Genomic DNA, 15,543 nt, shown 5'->3' with positions numbered 1-15,543 from the left:
CCTATTGCAATAAAACGGCAATTTCATACTTTAACCCCTAATATATATATGTATTTATAGCTATCTTTGTTATAATGCGGTTTGCGCGCCAATTTTCGTAAGATCATTAATCAGGCCGAGCTTTACAACCGCGCGGCGGCCGCCGCGGACTCCGCTCGACGACCGCGATGAAATTCGTGTCAAAAAATGCGCCCATTTCACAATTAATAGGCGCATTTAGCGCTCTTACGTGCGACAGTAATTTCGCTACGTATGGCGAGAAATAACCAATGTAAATTTTACGTGACATAAAATGGAGTAAGCAGAAATTTCGTCTATTCCACCAATTGGGTGATCGCCTGTGGTTTGATAAAATAATCACATAGCGCCTTCGTCGAAATCCATATCGCACCAAGAAGTAACTCGCTATGCAGTCTAACATTTCGCATTTTTTAGTCGGCAGAGTACTGAAATACAATCTCAAGGTAAAGGCATACAAGCGTAGGAAAGTTCACTTCCTAAATTATCGACTTCGTAATTTTATACGCGACTGTTGTCCGATGCTTTTTAAAAGACAAAATGCGAAAAAGATACTCTTCTCCGACGAAAAAATTGTGGAAGTCAAGTTCAACCGATAGAACAATAAAGTTTATGCCAAAAGTAGCAAAGATGTTCCAGCTCCAGCAAAATGTTCGTGTAGGTACCCATTATCCGGCGAATGTGACGGTATGGTGGCGGATTCCGATTGAAGATGTCACTCCGCTCCAATTTAGCTAACAAGACGTCAAGTTGAAACCAAAAAATTATCAGTGACATTTTACATGTTCTGGTAAAACAAAGAATGGATTCTATTCCATCAATTTTCCGCACCAGCCTATAAGGCTAAAACGTCTCAAGCTTGGTTAAGAGAAAATTTGCCGGGCTTCATTGCGGCGGAAGTATGGCCACCCTCCAGTCTTGATCTTAACCTTGACTTGACTATTCTCTGTGGACTGAATTGGAGTTCAGGGCCTGCCAAAAGTCCCACCCAAACTTGCGATTCTCTAAAGCGGACCCTCATCAAACAAGCGAACCGAATAGCACTGGAGAAGGTTCGTGTCGCGATCCAAGTTTGGCCAGAACGTCTAAAATCCCAAATTAGGATAGAGGCGGTCATTTTGAGTTGTAATTGCTTGTACTTGTTGATTGGTGTCTACTTATCATTTTATAACTTACTTAAATCTTTAAATTTTTATGTAACTTATTTCGTCTCAAAACTTATGAACACGCGAGGTAGAAAGATGTAACAAAGTTTTACGTACCTGTTAATGACCCAGGTAGTTTATATTGAAAAGGTAGTTATAACCCCCGAGACAATCCAAGACATCTAAAAACTTGAAATGTGACCACGCTATTTATTGAGCCCTGATAAGTATTCTTGTTTAAAGGGCAAGGTGAGCTACGGTTACGTGCCTCTTATGGGCAAGGATGGGACGTTCTATAAAAAGCATGGGCTATTCTGCTTCATGCCCCAAAATTTCCCTGATGCTGTAAACCACGTAAGTTACTATTTACTATAGGTGCTTTTTCATGACATTGTTTTATTTTTCACATAACAAACCCGAAACGAACCTACCTAGTCATTTTGCCTTGAGAATCTAGTGAAAAGTGACTAAATATACTTAATACACTCTATATTGTAAGTCAATGACTATATGCCAATATTTTCACTCTTAACTTCTGAACAAACGAATGATTGGCTGTTATATACGACAATCTGACTGTGCAATATCTAGTTTCCAATACAAAACACCTGCTTGTCTTGTCCTACGAGGCAACGCAACACACTTAACACGTCTTATTAAAGTCGATAGTATTATAGGTTCTTTGTTAACTTTGAGCGAGATTAAACGTCAAGATTGACTTTTGACATTGTACCGTCAAAGTATTAAGCAGTGTTGTGGAAGAATAGTAGTGAAAAAGGATGTAAACCTGATCTAACCTTCAGTGATTATTTAATGATATAGTTATTTTCCACGTGGAAATTTAATTAAAACCTTTAATTTAATTTAAGTAAAACCTTAATTAATTTCATATGAATATTTCAGAAAAACTTCCCCAGCCCTATCTTGAATCCAGGTGAAGTCTACGTCCACAGGATTCAATATAAATTCGGCCTCCTCATCGGCAAATATGTTTAAATTTGCGTAACCGTCTCGTGTTCAAATTACTGGTATATTATTAATTTCTTATTTTTTATTCCCTGGATAAATTTGTTGTACTTGTTAAGAATAAGAAAAAATAAATGTTGCTAGTAAATTAATGTGTAAAAAAATACTTTATTCTTTGGTTATAGGTAGCGCAACAAACATTAATAGCTCAGTCCAAAAATCACAATACTATATTATAAAATGATCTGTACTTATATAAAACAACAATAATGGTAAAAATATAAACAATAACAACACGATAAATTACTAGATATATTACGTATTCTTCTTGTACAACACACAGTTATCGTAAGATAAATCGTATTGAACTTTCATTCAAGACGATCTCTTACGATACAGCAAATTTAAGTACCACGAAGATTTATCGTTTTGAACTTTATTCAAGGCGACTACTTGTGGTACTTATTTCCGTTAACTGTCGACAGACATAGGTAACGCTCAACATCAAACAATGTACATGACATCTACAGTACGTAACAAGTAATCTCGAGATAGATGTCATTGTCTTTCTAGTGTTCAATAATATTGTAAATTTCTTCAAACCATTTATTTGAGTCGTACGGTAAAGCTAAATGTTTATAATGTCTAAAAAGATTACCATTTCTTTTTCGCGTGCAGAGATTCGATAGAATCTGAAAAAGCTGCTCTTCATTATCATACATTTCTTCAACTTCGTTCCCATACATTTCTATGTACGACAGCCGATTTGGAACAACAGGTATACAGCCGCAGTATACAGCTTCTAGTCTGCAAATTTAATAAGAAAAACTTGATCAATTTGTTTTGTTGCCCTACTACTATTGGACCCATTTATTTCAATATAACTTTCGTACAAAGTCAAATACAAAGTTTGCTAACAACAGAAGACTGAATGTAGGGCAAAGCAAAGAAACGAGGAGTCATTATGCTAAAGAAATAAATATTGATAAAAAAAGTTATTATATTTAAATGCTGTTTAGTACTTCTACAATATGCCATTACTTTTATTTGAGCAAAATACTTACACAGCGACTCCAAAGAACTCGTGTATTGCAGTAGAAACAACCACATCTGCATTTTGCAATATTCTATAATAATCAGCCACATTCTCAACAAATCCACAATGAACAAGTTCTGATTTGAGCCTGCGTGATATTTGTTTGAACACCTCTGGTTGATCACTGAATGATTCTCCTAAGATACTAATCTGAAATATTAAACAGAACCAGGCAACATTAAAACAAAATTTGATGGATGCGTGGACGTATTATAACCAACAACCTACCTTAAATTCATACCCAGCATCCTGTAGTTTACATAATGTCCTAAAAAATGTATCAGGATTCTTATCAAATTCCCATCGATGAGGCCAGACAATGTAAAGGTCGCCATATTCTTCTTTGGTTACTGTCGATAGATGAATGTCTATTGCATTTGTATTAAGGGGGTAATAAATTACTCTACATTTTGGTTGTATTATAGAGTGCATATTTTTCATTTTGTAGTCGGGTTGCATTTTTAAGTGACTATTTATCTTTGAGAGGAATGATTCTTGATTGTATAATGAATTAAATAGGATAGTATCGGCTGAAAGACTAAAAAAATATTTAGATACCTGTATTGAAGTATGACAACATTAATGACAGCTCAATGTACATTCAATTTACATGCATTTTATTTATGTTTCTCTCTCACAAGGAAAGGGTTAGTAGACCTCGTTTTTAAAGTTATAATATATTACCATTGTTAGTAGAGCAATGTGCAACTTGTAAGTACATAACTGCTTATTTGGTGGACTCTAAGATTACCAAAACTTATCTTCCTTTCGTAATGTTAGTAGACACAATACACCGCATTTTATATCTCACCAAGTTAAAATTTCATTGAATCCATATTGGAAATCTCTTTCTTTAATGACTTGAACTGGAAAATTCAACTGGTTTTCATGGAAATATACAATTTTCTGCAGTTTCATTAGATCTGGTCTCAACCCAAGCAGTTCTGCGAGTGGTAGTACAGATGTACAAAATAAAGCTTTATAATTATGCTCTTCGGGAACTTTTACCGATATGTACAATGCAGATGTTCTTGCACGCCAGTGCCATTTTTTGGCTGTCATGGTAATAAGGGTGTATGAATATTTTGGGAGATCTGAAATGTAAACATTCATATCGAGTTCTTGGGTTTTCGCGATTGTTACACATAAGAAATGAAACTATTTTTTCGATTTAAATCGTGTTAAAAAGTCACCCGTGACCATGGGAAGGGCCCGAAACGTTGGTTTGTTTGAAAAAATAAATGTACGTGATTTAAATTCGAAAAATAGTTTCATTTCCCACGTAAACATTGATTTTGATGAATCTACAAAGTAAACATTTTTTGTTTTTATGTGCAATGGCCATTGCCTGTACAAGACATCATTAATGATAAATAATACCCACAGACATATTGTCTATGATAATATCTAAATACCTACATATTGCCACTAAGCCCTGTATCTATATTTGTTTTGGGTGATCCATCTCATACTCCTTTAAAAATGTGGATTATCACTCTACTTCATGAACATTTGAGATTTACTATTTGAAATCAGAGATAAAAAGCTACTTCTTTTATACTACTGTATAATAAAACCCTGATTAGCATAGATTGAATATGGGCGGACACGCCTCCATCTTTCAAGCAGAAATGTACGTCATAATTCCTTGTGCTGATTTGGACCTGAAGAGACTATGTTAACAAATACATACATAAACTCAGATAGTCAAGCGACTCTACATGAACTAGCCTCAGGTACACAAACATCGAGGATTGTAGAGAACTGTGTAACTATACTGAATACTCTCCAAGCAAAGATGTGTGATGAGTTAGTTATTGATTCTGTTACTCATCATCCTAACAGAAAATATATTGACATCATATACAAAAAAGATATTTTGCCACATACTTTGGCTAACAGCAATGTCATAACACAGGGTTGTTAAAATTGATAAGCTGTGTCTATGAATATTTGAGAGTTTGTAAATAATAATTCTTATTTTTATTTTAGATTCTCGCTTCTCCCAAGGCCTAAAACGTTAATTTTGAATTTCTAAATGGGAGAGGCGCCATCTCCAAAAATGCCACAGGTGGACGGGGTCAGGGACTCAGGTTCAGGAACAAGAACATGAAATTATTATTAGGGTGGCTTCATTCAGGGCCTATTCAGCCTCTTATTACTGCGACTACCAACTGATCTATTGTGATCACCACTAATTACAGTTCAGACCAAAGGCCAACAGCATTAAAGAATTGAAGGACTTTCCTGCCTATTGACAGTTTTTATGTCCTTTGGTTGTGGTCTGTGCCTTCCTAGTATAGAATTTCATATGCCTGTTAGAGGGCTGTCAATACTGGGTGAGCAGATGCAAAGGAGTTTCATTCTCCTTATGGCAGCAGCTCTTTATTTTCTTGTTGCCTAATTTTTGACAAGTGCTTGTTCAAGCCACAATGCTTCGTTGAGGCTCTAGTCAGCATTCTGATGCCATTCCTGTCCAGTGACAGACCTTCTCTACAATGTTTGGCACTGTAGGCAGTTATCAGGACTTGAATGCTCAAGGTCCTTGCTTTGTAGCCACACTTCTCGGGAGATGTGTGTGAGTCTTGGGACAATCTCAATGTCTGGAAGAGCCAACTAAACCTGTACATGCAAGTACTGGCCAGTAGGAGGCCTCCCTCTGTATGAATATATGCAGGGAATCTGATTCAGCAGGGCCACCCCAGGTTCAAATAATAAGTAGCAAATTTATTAATGATTACTTTTCCTGATTATAGACAAAGGACTGGCAAGGAATTTCATCATGAACCCAGATTGTCTCAATTATGTCTTCTCTGTAGTGAGAGGCAGCCTTATATACATACATACAGTGTTTGTATATGTATAAATATACATGTCTTTGTCTACCCCTTTTCGCAATGTGATAGGCAGAGCCCTCAAGAACAAGTTGTAGTCTAAATTATATGAAAAAGTATTACATTTGTAAGTAGTATAAGCTATTATTTCTATGAATTTTTATACATATACATTCATACACTTCTACTACGGTACAAGTCTTTGTCTACTCCCTTTCGCATTGGGGTAGGTAGAGCCATCGAGAGTAAATAGTAGTCTTAAATATATGAAAAATTGTACATTTGTAAGTAATACTTGCAATTTTTTCCATAAACTCAATTATTGTCGTAAGTTATGAACAATGGCACGGAAATGTAAGATATTAAAATAAAATAAATACTTACTTGCACATATAATATCAATCAGCTTCTTGTGAGATCCTCCATAAAACGGTTCTATAATGAGCAATTTTTCTTGACCCTTTTTGTAATTCATGCCCAGAGTTTATTTTTAAACTTTTGTCTATCCTCAGAATCGCGAGCGAATATTAGTATTTGTCATTTTTTCTCTCTTGTTTTTTTTACAACAAATTACACTACATTACAAATCTGGTCCTTTGTAGTTAGACCGTGGAAGCAAATGGAAGCAAAGTTTTATAGAATCAATACTACCAGTCTATCCCGTAAATCAATAATACCGCGCACATACCGCGCGCGCTCCCTGACCTACATACAACCCGGCTAATCCACAGACAAGCAAGAGACAAGAAAGAGAGCTGAACTTTTAAACAGACTTGGACAACTTGCTATTCTGCTTCTTAGTTTGTTAGAGCATTTATGCTACTGTTAGTAATTTTCCAGAAGTTCTGAAAAATTGGAAATATAATTTGAAAGCTCATATTACGTTGTTCCTTTAGAAATATCTTTTGAAATTGTATTTAGCGTGAATTATAAAATAAAATTGTGTAAATAGAAGCAAATTAGTGAAAAACGAGATTTAAAATAATTGGACATCAGCGAAAAAACCTTTTGAGTCCATTGTTTTTGTTCAGTAACTTTTAACATTTAAAATGTGGAAAAATATTGAAAACAAAAAAATTTTTTTTTTTTAAACATCATGCAAGAGATAGAAATAATTTCTGGAAAAGGGCGGGAAACTCGAAAGAAAAAGGCGCGTTTTTTAAAATATTATTTTCTGAAAACTATAAAATAATAGTTTGGATCATTGACTTACAAATAAATGGACGACGGGTCTAATACAAAAACCACGAAAAAAATGTCCCAAGTCAACCTATTCGAAATTTAAATTGTTATGTCATCGCAGTATCGCGCTGTCCGTAGAACAAATGAAGACTAAAGCGGAGTGTCGCGCTCTGTATACGATTTTAGCGCCTTACAAGTGCAGACACTTTTTAGCGCGGACCCGACGTCCATATGATTGTAAGTCAATGGTTTGGATAGTTCAATTCCCGCATTATATATAAGTGTGATCGGCCAGTATGCCGAATCTAAAAAAAAAGAAAAAGGGAAGGAACACAGATTAGTTGCTAACGCATGAGATAGGGCACACCCATAGAGCAAAAATCGACACAATTTAGCCTCACATATCATACATGACAGTTTTTTTGTTTTTATAAATACGCAATACTTTTGACCATGGATACTTGCGTTTTGGCCTGGGGGTTAGTATATATTAAAAAATGTGTAAAAATAAATGTGGAATAAAAGGAAGTTGCTACAAAAAAGACAATATTTTTCTTATTATTTATTAATTTTCTTATTTTTTAACTTACTTTTATATTTATTAATTTATATTTTAATAAATATAAAAGTTATATATTTATTAATTTCATCCGAGGCATTTTTTTTGTAACCTAACAAACTGTGCCTTTTAAAATCTTATTAATAACTTGTAGCTCGGACATGGAAATTGAGTTGTCGTCCTGATTTCGTATACCCTTTGTAAAGTTTTGCAAAGTGTGGTGACAACTTTTTCCGTAAGGAGACAACTCGATGTCTTCTCTTCATTTTAGGAGTACAATGCACAACTTCATCTGTAAACAAAAAAAACAGTAAATCTATTTGTTCAAACACTAGTTAGTAATAAATATACGTTTCTTGGCTCAGGAAGTATTCCAGTATGTTAATCAAACAATCACACATAATTTTCACTTACTATTTATTGGTTTCCTCGTTACAACTTCATTCCATCAAGACATCTCGATGTAGAAGGCTTGTTTGAGTCTTCAGCATAAGTTCAAATTACAGCTGTTTCTGGAATTTAAACAGGTATTCAATTAAATTGGATGACATAGTTTTAAAATATAATAGTTTCGAATACAAATAATTTTCAATAAATAATAAGTTACCCTTTGAATGCCACTTGTACACCCAGGGTTACAGTTACACATGAAAAACTCAAGTAAAAAAGGAAATCAAATTCACATCAGAGTATTAAGCAGCAATCATATTGTAAAAGATATATATCATTTGCATGGTATGGTGAGGTGTAGTGGGTTACTTTTTGCAAGATATATTTATATTATTGTATATTTACATAAAGCACCATATTAAATTTATAAAATTTCATGTTTTTTGTCTGCAAATGGGCTTTTTAATTGAGAACAACTTAATCAATGTAGGTGATGCTTTATCACTTCACAGATTTGATCTCTTTAGGTATCAGTATCTGATTTGACAAACAAGCGAGCAGGACTGCCAGCTCGCTTTAATATTAATAAATGTATCACTTACCGGAGCCAGTTTTAGATTGTTTCTCTGGGACACACACAAACAATAAGTGTGAACAATATGTTTACGTTTATTACCATAACTAGGTTTAACATCCTCTGAAAAAAAAAACATAATCACAACTATGTTTTCATGTATCTTCAACAGTAGCAGCATGAGTATAAATATACCTGTGTGGTTTTTTTGACAACCACACCAAAGGGAGTTGTCTGTACTATAAGATTGATTCATTTTACCGGGAATCGAACCCGGGACCTTTCATCCAGCGCACACAATATAAACCGTTAGCCCATCGAGGTCGCAATATATTCCTTCGTCACATATTATCATTATAAATGATTATAAAGATTATTTTATATATTTACCTCTTGTATGGACCATCAAGGCACAAGATTGAGGAATACCACTGGATATCTCGCTATCAGAAAACAATGATGGATAGGCGTTGGGACAAAGACGGACTCTATCGCGTGTCGATGCGAAAGACCTTTCCTCAAAATGTTTACCACACACAAAGTGTTTGCGAAGTTCTTGGAAACTCAATATTCGCAATTTTTTACAGTTTAAACTCTGTAACCACTTTTGGAGTCCTATCTCACTTTTTGAAAGCATATGAAAACTGACGTCCTTCCGTGTACTAACACAATTCACAACACAGCACTTGTTGTACATGGTGCAAAAGATTATTACAGCTTTAAGATTGAGAGGACAAATTACGAAAATGAATCAACGCAAAACTTTACTCGATCAACTTCAAAACTGTAATGGCGGGCGCGTAGTTTCCAGCGGAAAGGTGGGGCGATGGAACTGTCACTTATGATATGTGAAGCACAGATAAAATCATAGACTTGAAGTTCAGATTTTTTGTTTGAAGATATCATGCCGCGGGAAGGAATGATGCTCCACCAAATGAAGGCTCCCTTTCCAGCAACAGTAGCAGCGACAGTGAAAGGAGTCTGTGGAGTATGTTACATTCAGGGCTCCTAACTACAAAAGGAAGTATGACCTAAACAGCAACATTAGTGAGTGTGTTGTATTCCTTCCGCATACAGATCAACAGGCTTCTATTACGGACAAAAGTAGAATGTCGATTTCCCAAGGTCTCAAAAAAAACTGAAACCAAAGGCATTAAGCATCATGGTGTACCTAATACAATAACATGTAATATAATAAAATAACAAGCATATTGGTGTAGCCATTTTAGTTCATAACAGTATTAGATACTCTCGCCTTCAGCCTTTTTCTGGTGATTCATTATAAAATATTTGTATACAAGTAACCATTAACAATAAATCATATATAATAGCTAGCTTATGTTGCCCCACTAACACAACTCCACATTTAAAATAAAAAGTGATGCATTTGTTAAATCATTACCAAAACCTGTTATCATTGCCGGTGATTTTATCGCTCACCACAGCGCGTTGGGCTGTACCACTATTAGTCCACGCGGTAGAGATATTCTAGTGTTGTAGTAGATGATAATAATTTGATTATATTAAACAATGGAAATCCTACCACAGTTGGCACAAATAGATGGCGGCCTAATGCTCTTAATTTAACCATAGTATCTCCATCTTTTGCTCTAATTTCCGTGTGGAATGTTCACGATGACTCGCTCGGAAGTTATCACTTGCCTGTAATCACAAATACCACATTTCAGAATAACAATAACATTCAAAACAATGTTTTAGGTACACCTGTAAATAAACGCCCTAACTATAAACTTGTAAATAGGGAAATATACATACAGTAATACAGTTAATGAGTTATTTAAAAAATTTGAGGCAGACTCTTTAACGCCTAAAGAATTTTATGATAATCTATGTAATATATTCCACTTAGCTATAATTAAATCCCTCCCAACAAATTACAATGTCAATAATAATAAAAACACTTATAGAGATAGAAAGAATCTCTTTCATGGGGGAATGAAAAATGCTCTTTGGCAGTACAAAATTCAAAAAATGCATATGTAAACTTCAAACATAACCCTACAAAAGAAAATTTTATTAATTTTAAAAAAACTTCAGTCTAAAAAGAAACTTATCTTAAATCAGGAACGTCGTAACAGCTGGGTCATTTTATATGAAACTTTTACTCGCAGCACTCCATTAAGTATTATCTGGAAACAAATGAGGACATTTAATAAAACATATGTTCCTAAAAACAAAGGTGGTTCTTATAATAGTAACTGGGTTCCAGAATTTTTGAATAAATACACTCCTAATAATGTTTCTGACAACCCAAAAAATATGCCCCAAAACTTAGATCAGACCAATTTTTTTCTCTTGGAACCCTTCACAATACAGGAATTAAAGTCAGCTCTCTATTCCCGACGTGATACAGCATATGGTCTTAAAATAATGCTTTAATTATTTATGGTTAAATAATTTTATTCCATCAGACTGGAAGAAAGATTGTTTAGTTCCTGTTTTCAAACATGGCAAAATTGAACATGAGCCTGACACTTATCATCCCATAGCCCTAACCTCTTGTATAGGTAAAATCTTTGAACAGCTGGTAGATAACGTTTAGAATTTTTTGTAGAGGGGAATGGTATACTACCTAATAATCAATTCGACTTTTGAAGAAACAGATGTTCAGCTAGACATTTACAATGCTGTCTCTTGTAAAACAAACTAGTATGTATCTTCTTTGACATAGTTGGTGCATTTAACAATGTAAATCTTGCTATACTTTCAAATTAACTGATCGCCTTTGGTTTAACTGGAAAATTAATTAATTGGATATACACTTTTCTTAATGGCAGGGAAGCTCATGTCAAATAAAATAATGGTCAAGGCAGTATTCTGAGTCCACTGATATTTTTATTGTATATAAACAGAATTACCACTGAATTAGGACCAAATGTAAATACTCTACTATATGCTGATGACCTAGCTGCTTATTGTTCAGGACCTGATCTAAGTGCAATTAAATTAAAATTGAGTTTTGCCCTTATAAACTTAAAAAAGTATTTTGAATACCTTAAGTAAAGTCGTAGTATTTGGTACTCAAATAATTAATGATTTTAATATTATGTACAAAAATTAAGCAATCATTTGCTCAACAGAAGCCAAATTTTTAGGGATTATTTTCACTAGCAATCTGTCTTGGCAATCATATGTCAACTATATAATATTAAAATGCAGTAAGGCTTTTTTTAAATGCTTTAAAAATTTTGGCAGGAACATACTGAGGAGCTGATCCATTGATATTGTTAATTCTGTATAAATCTTTAATTAAGAGTCATTTTGAGTATGGCTATCTTTGTTTTTCTTCTGAACCCAACTTAAAACTTAATTGATAAATTAGATAAAATTCAATATGCAAACTTATGACTCATTACTGGAGCATTCAGGACATCTCCAATAGCTTCATTGCAGCTGGAGTGTAACATGCCTCCACTGAAAATAAGATTTAAATTATTTAAATTTAAATTCCTTCTAAAGCTCTCCTCAATTAGTGACAATTCCCTAATTTCTAAAATAAAGAAAACAATTCCCACTTTATCTAGCTACACTAAATTTCTGTTTATTTTAAAAGATTATTCTGATTTGGCACAAATTACTCAATGCACTATTTATCAAAGTGAGCTATGGCCCTGCAAGTTGAGCCCATAATTTATAAAACCAAGCATACCTGGGGGCCAATCGCGCTATTTTCGCAAGGTTTAACCGTACAACATTTGAGGTTATGGTTTTGGTTAATTAATGGTTCTACCGACGCACAAAATGCAATCGCGCTATCAGTTTTAATGAACCTAAACCTCAGTTAAACCTCAAACTATAACCTCGTATTAAATTTTAAGAGAAGTGCCTTGACTTCCTAAAACCGACTAAATTTTACCGTAAAACGCACTGAAATGTCAATATCTACGAATTCAAGTCTATAAAAGAGCGATTTAAAAAAGTGTGTAAAAGAAATGTCATTAAATTCTATTGTAAACAAACATATGAGTTGTCATTTGAACCAAATTAATTGAATTTAGTGTGTTGTTGTTGTAGATAAAACACACAGAGGTAAGTACCTACACATTGTTTTCCTGTTTTAATATTCTATTTAATAAAATAGTATCTTTTTATACAATCAAATAGGTACGCTAACTACTATTAATTTCGAAATGTTAGCAATGTAGAATTAATAATGATGCTCGTATTTCAGCCAATGTGGATGCGGTCGGACGGCGAGCGACCACTGTAAGCCAGCTCCATCTTTGCTGGAGTTCGAATCGCACAGAGATTTAGCTTGAGAATGACTTCGCTCGGCGTTGTTCGCGCGTGTTATCAGCACGCCTTTGGTGCGAGTGTGTGGCTATTTTGTGGCCCCGCAATAGATCCCAAAAGGTGAGTCATAATGAGAGGTAATAGGATACAGTGAATGGATCACTCACCCTTATTGTACCAGAACTCATATCACTATAACATGCAATGTTATTATTTGTTATTCAGATATGGAATGGTATGAAAAGCAGGGTGAGAATCTACGCCACATCGACTGCGGCAGAGGACCTACCAACCTTCCTAAAGGACACCAACTCTAGCACTAAGTAACTAAATAACTTCAAACATACAATTCCATAACAAAGTAACTTTCTCACTCTTTATTATTAATTAAAAAACAAAGTAACTTTCAATTTGAGCAAATTCTTTCCCACTCTTTATTACATCACATCTATTATTTCGTTGGCAGCGAGCTGATGAGCGTTGGAGCAGAGCCGGGTAGAATTCTTATGCATTGAGAAGCTGCGAGCATGCGAAGCATTCTTGCAGCAAGTGAATGCTGGCAGGGTGCAGGCTGAGGCAGCTATTATTTCTGTCAAAACAGATGATCTGCATGCCCAATCCGTAGCTGCTATTTGCAAAGCAATTACCGAGTTGGTGCCTGCAGTTAATCTTTTTGATAGAATATTTAACAAGAATGACAGGTTTGTTTTCAACATGTTTTCTTAATTCCTGCTGATGATATGTTCAATTGTGGAAATCTGAAAGAGCGTAAGGAACGAAGGTCTAATCTGTAGACTTTTGTCCCCTTTATATTTCCACAGTGATATAAACATTTTTTTAAATGTATTTTGAAAAGGCCCCTAAACATTCTGGCGTTTATGTTGGCTTCATACTGTATGTATATAAATACCCATCCTGCTTTATCTGTCACTACTCTCATGAGAGGTATGGCACAGTCTTAAATTTAGGTCTCCAATCTTCCTATATACATATTTTTGTTTCAGACTTCTTTGAAGAATCAAAAGCAAGCTCGCTCTGGAAATGAAGGATCATTTGGGGTAGATTGAGGCAATAAATAAACTAAAAATACACTCTTTTTTTTATTTCAACCTCTTAAAAGTATACATCAATTTAGATATTAAGTTAATAAACAATTACAATAGGTATACATCGTCATCTTAGAATGAATACCTCATATTTCTATGTAATTTTTTAGGATGAAGATAAAAATATGGTGTGAAGTATAGTAAATGCAATAATGTGTGTAGTTAGCATTTTAATTACTTAAATTATACCTCTTTTAGATACTATATTATTACATTATTAATTTTTATTCAACAAAAATCAGTAAAAACAAACTGAAAATGCATATGTGAGGCTTCACTGTAAGGGGACGATATGTTGTATAAAGTCAAGTGTTAAAAGAGATAAATTGTAACCTTGTAATATATTTTTATACAACTATACATATTTTACCTATATCTGTAATTTTAATTTGATAATAACAACAGGAAATAAGACAAGAACTAATAAATATGATGTACATTGTAAAGCTTATTTTCTCACCGCCTTTTAATATCATCTCTTTCGGCATGCCTTTTAGGAAAGCTGCATATTTATTCATAATACCTAACTGGTTTATTTGAAGCAGCTACTGCTTGTGCCTCTCTGACACTGGCTTGGGAAAGGGTGATAAGCACTTGCCAATGGGGGTCTAGTACGCCCCAGTTGTTAAAAACTATACGAGCTATTAAAATCTGTAACAAAATTAATAATGATTTACACAGTATAGAAATTTTGGTTATTATGCAAAACTGAGAACTTTCGGATTCCACTTAACCCTTACATTTGTCTCCACATCCAATGCAACAGACCGTCCTTTAACGAGAATATGTAGGCATAGTTCTTCCACCAATCCTGAAATGAATTCCGTGGACAAACGGTATATCGTTTGCGGAATTTCTCCTCAGACATGTTAAATGTGATCGTCTTTCTATGCTTTTCTTTTATTTAAAGCCCGTTCTTAGGCCACATCCACCTCATAAACACTTTCCAAAACATTTAAGTAACCGTGGAACATCTTTTATATACGATAAACGTAGTGAAAAGTTACTCTCAATTAACTGCCACACAAACCTTAACCTTTCCAAGGTTACTCTATTCCCCCAAGGTTACATGTGAGGTTAAAACGTCAAAATATTTAGCGCGATACCAATTTGCAACATTTTAGGTTTTGGTTTTACGTTTGACAATTAACGCGATACCAAATGTGCGTTACGTGTCACACGTCTAAGTTTTGGCTTAGGTTTTTGTTTTGACAGTTAGCGCGATACGAAATGTACACAACGTGTCAGATTGGCGAGGTTGGAGGTTTTGGTTAAACCTTTGACAATTAGCGCGATTGGCCCCCTGAGCTGAAGAAAATAGGCATTCATATTATTCTGATGTGGATTCCTGCCCACAAAGGTGTTCTTGGAAACGAGAAAACTGACTTCCATGCAAATCCGTTGCAAACTTTCAACTTC

General features: G+C 34.5%; 2 protein-coding genes and 1 long non-coding RNA gene across 8 annotated transcripts in view; 1 reads left to right on the top strand and 2 right to left on the bottom strand.

The window, feature by feature from the left end:
- Positions 1-9,799, top strand: part of LOC113228863 (aldose 1-epimerase-like) — a 29,488-nt gene extending 19,689 nt beyond the window's left edge. Inside the window, exons 9-11 of one of the 3 annotated variants that reach the window (XM_026462291.1) lie at positions 1,407-1,517; positions 2,067-2,191; positions 9,664-9,799. In XM_026462291.1, the coding sequence (XP_026318076.1) occupies positions 1,407-1,517; positions 2,067-2,159 (204 nt within the window). In that variant the 3' untranslated portion in view covers positions 2,160-2,191; positions 9,664-9,799. Of the gene's footprint in view, positions 1-1,406; positions 1,518-2,066; positions 2,266-9,663 lie in introns of those variants that run through there. The other 2 variants (XM_026462297.1, XM_026462285.1) reach the window with 2 other exon arrangements.
- Positions 2,676-6,586, bottom strand: LOC113228881 (glycosyltransferase-like domain-containing protein 1). The gene is made up of 5 exons (XM_026462307.1): positions 6,444-6,586; positions 4,037-4,319; positions 3,454-3,763; positions 3,194-3,375; positions 2,676-2,936 (listed from the first exon to the last, which is right to left on the bottom strand). The coding sequence occupies exons 1-5, from the start codon at positions 6,532-6,534 to the stop codon at positions 2,699-2,701; spliced, it is 1,104 nt and encodes a 367-aa protein (XP_026318092.1). The 5' UTR covers positions 6,535-6,586; the 3' UTR covers positions 2,676-2,698.
- LOC113228887 lies at positions 7,897-12,207 on the bottom strand. 4 transcript variants are annotated; one of them, XR_003310349.1, is made up of 7 exons: positions 12,142-12,207; positions 11,358-11,519; positions 10,308-10,914; positions 9,155-9,745; positions 8,793-8,887; positions 8,215-8,312; positions 7,897-8,092 (listed from the first exon to the last, which is right to left on the bottom strand). It is a non-coding gene; the product is annotated as an uncharacterized LOC113228887 (long non-coding RNA). The 4 variants fall into 4 exon arrangements; XR_003310348.1 differs by having other exon boundaries at positions 9,155-10,914; XR_003310346.1 differs by lacking the exon at positions 9,155-9,745.
- Positions 12,208-15,543: the final 3,336 nt, after the last annotated feature.

The sequence above is a fragment of the Hyposmocoma kahamanoa genome, unplaced genomic scaffold (assembly GCF_003589595.1).
Source record: "Hyposmocoma kahamanoa isolate Upper Pololo Valley unplaced genomic scaffold, ASM358959v1 100021, whole genome shotgun sequence".
Taxonomy (NCBI): Eukaryota; Metazoa; Arthropoda; class Insecta; order Lepidoptera; family Cosmopterigidae; genus Hyposmocoma; species Hyposmocoma kahamanoa.
This window is presented reverse-complemented; position numbering and strand designations above follow the sequence as displayed.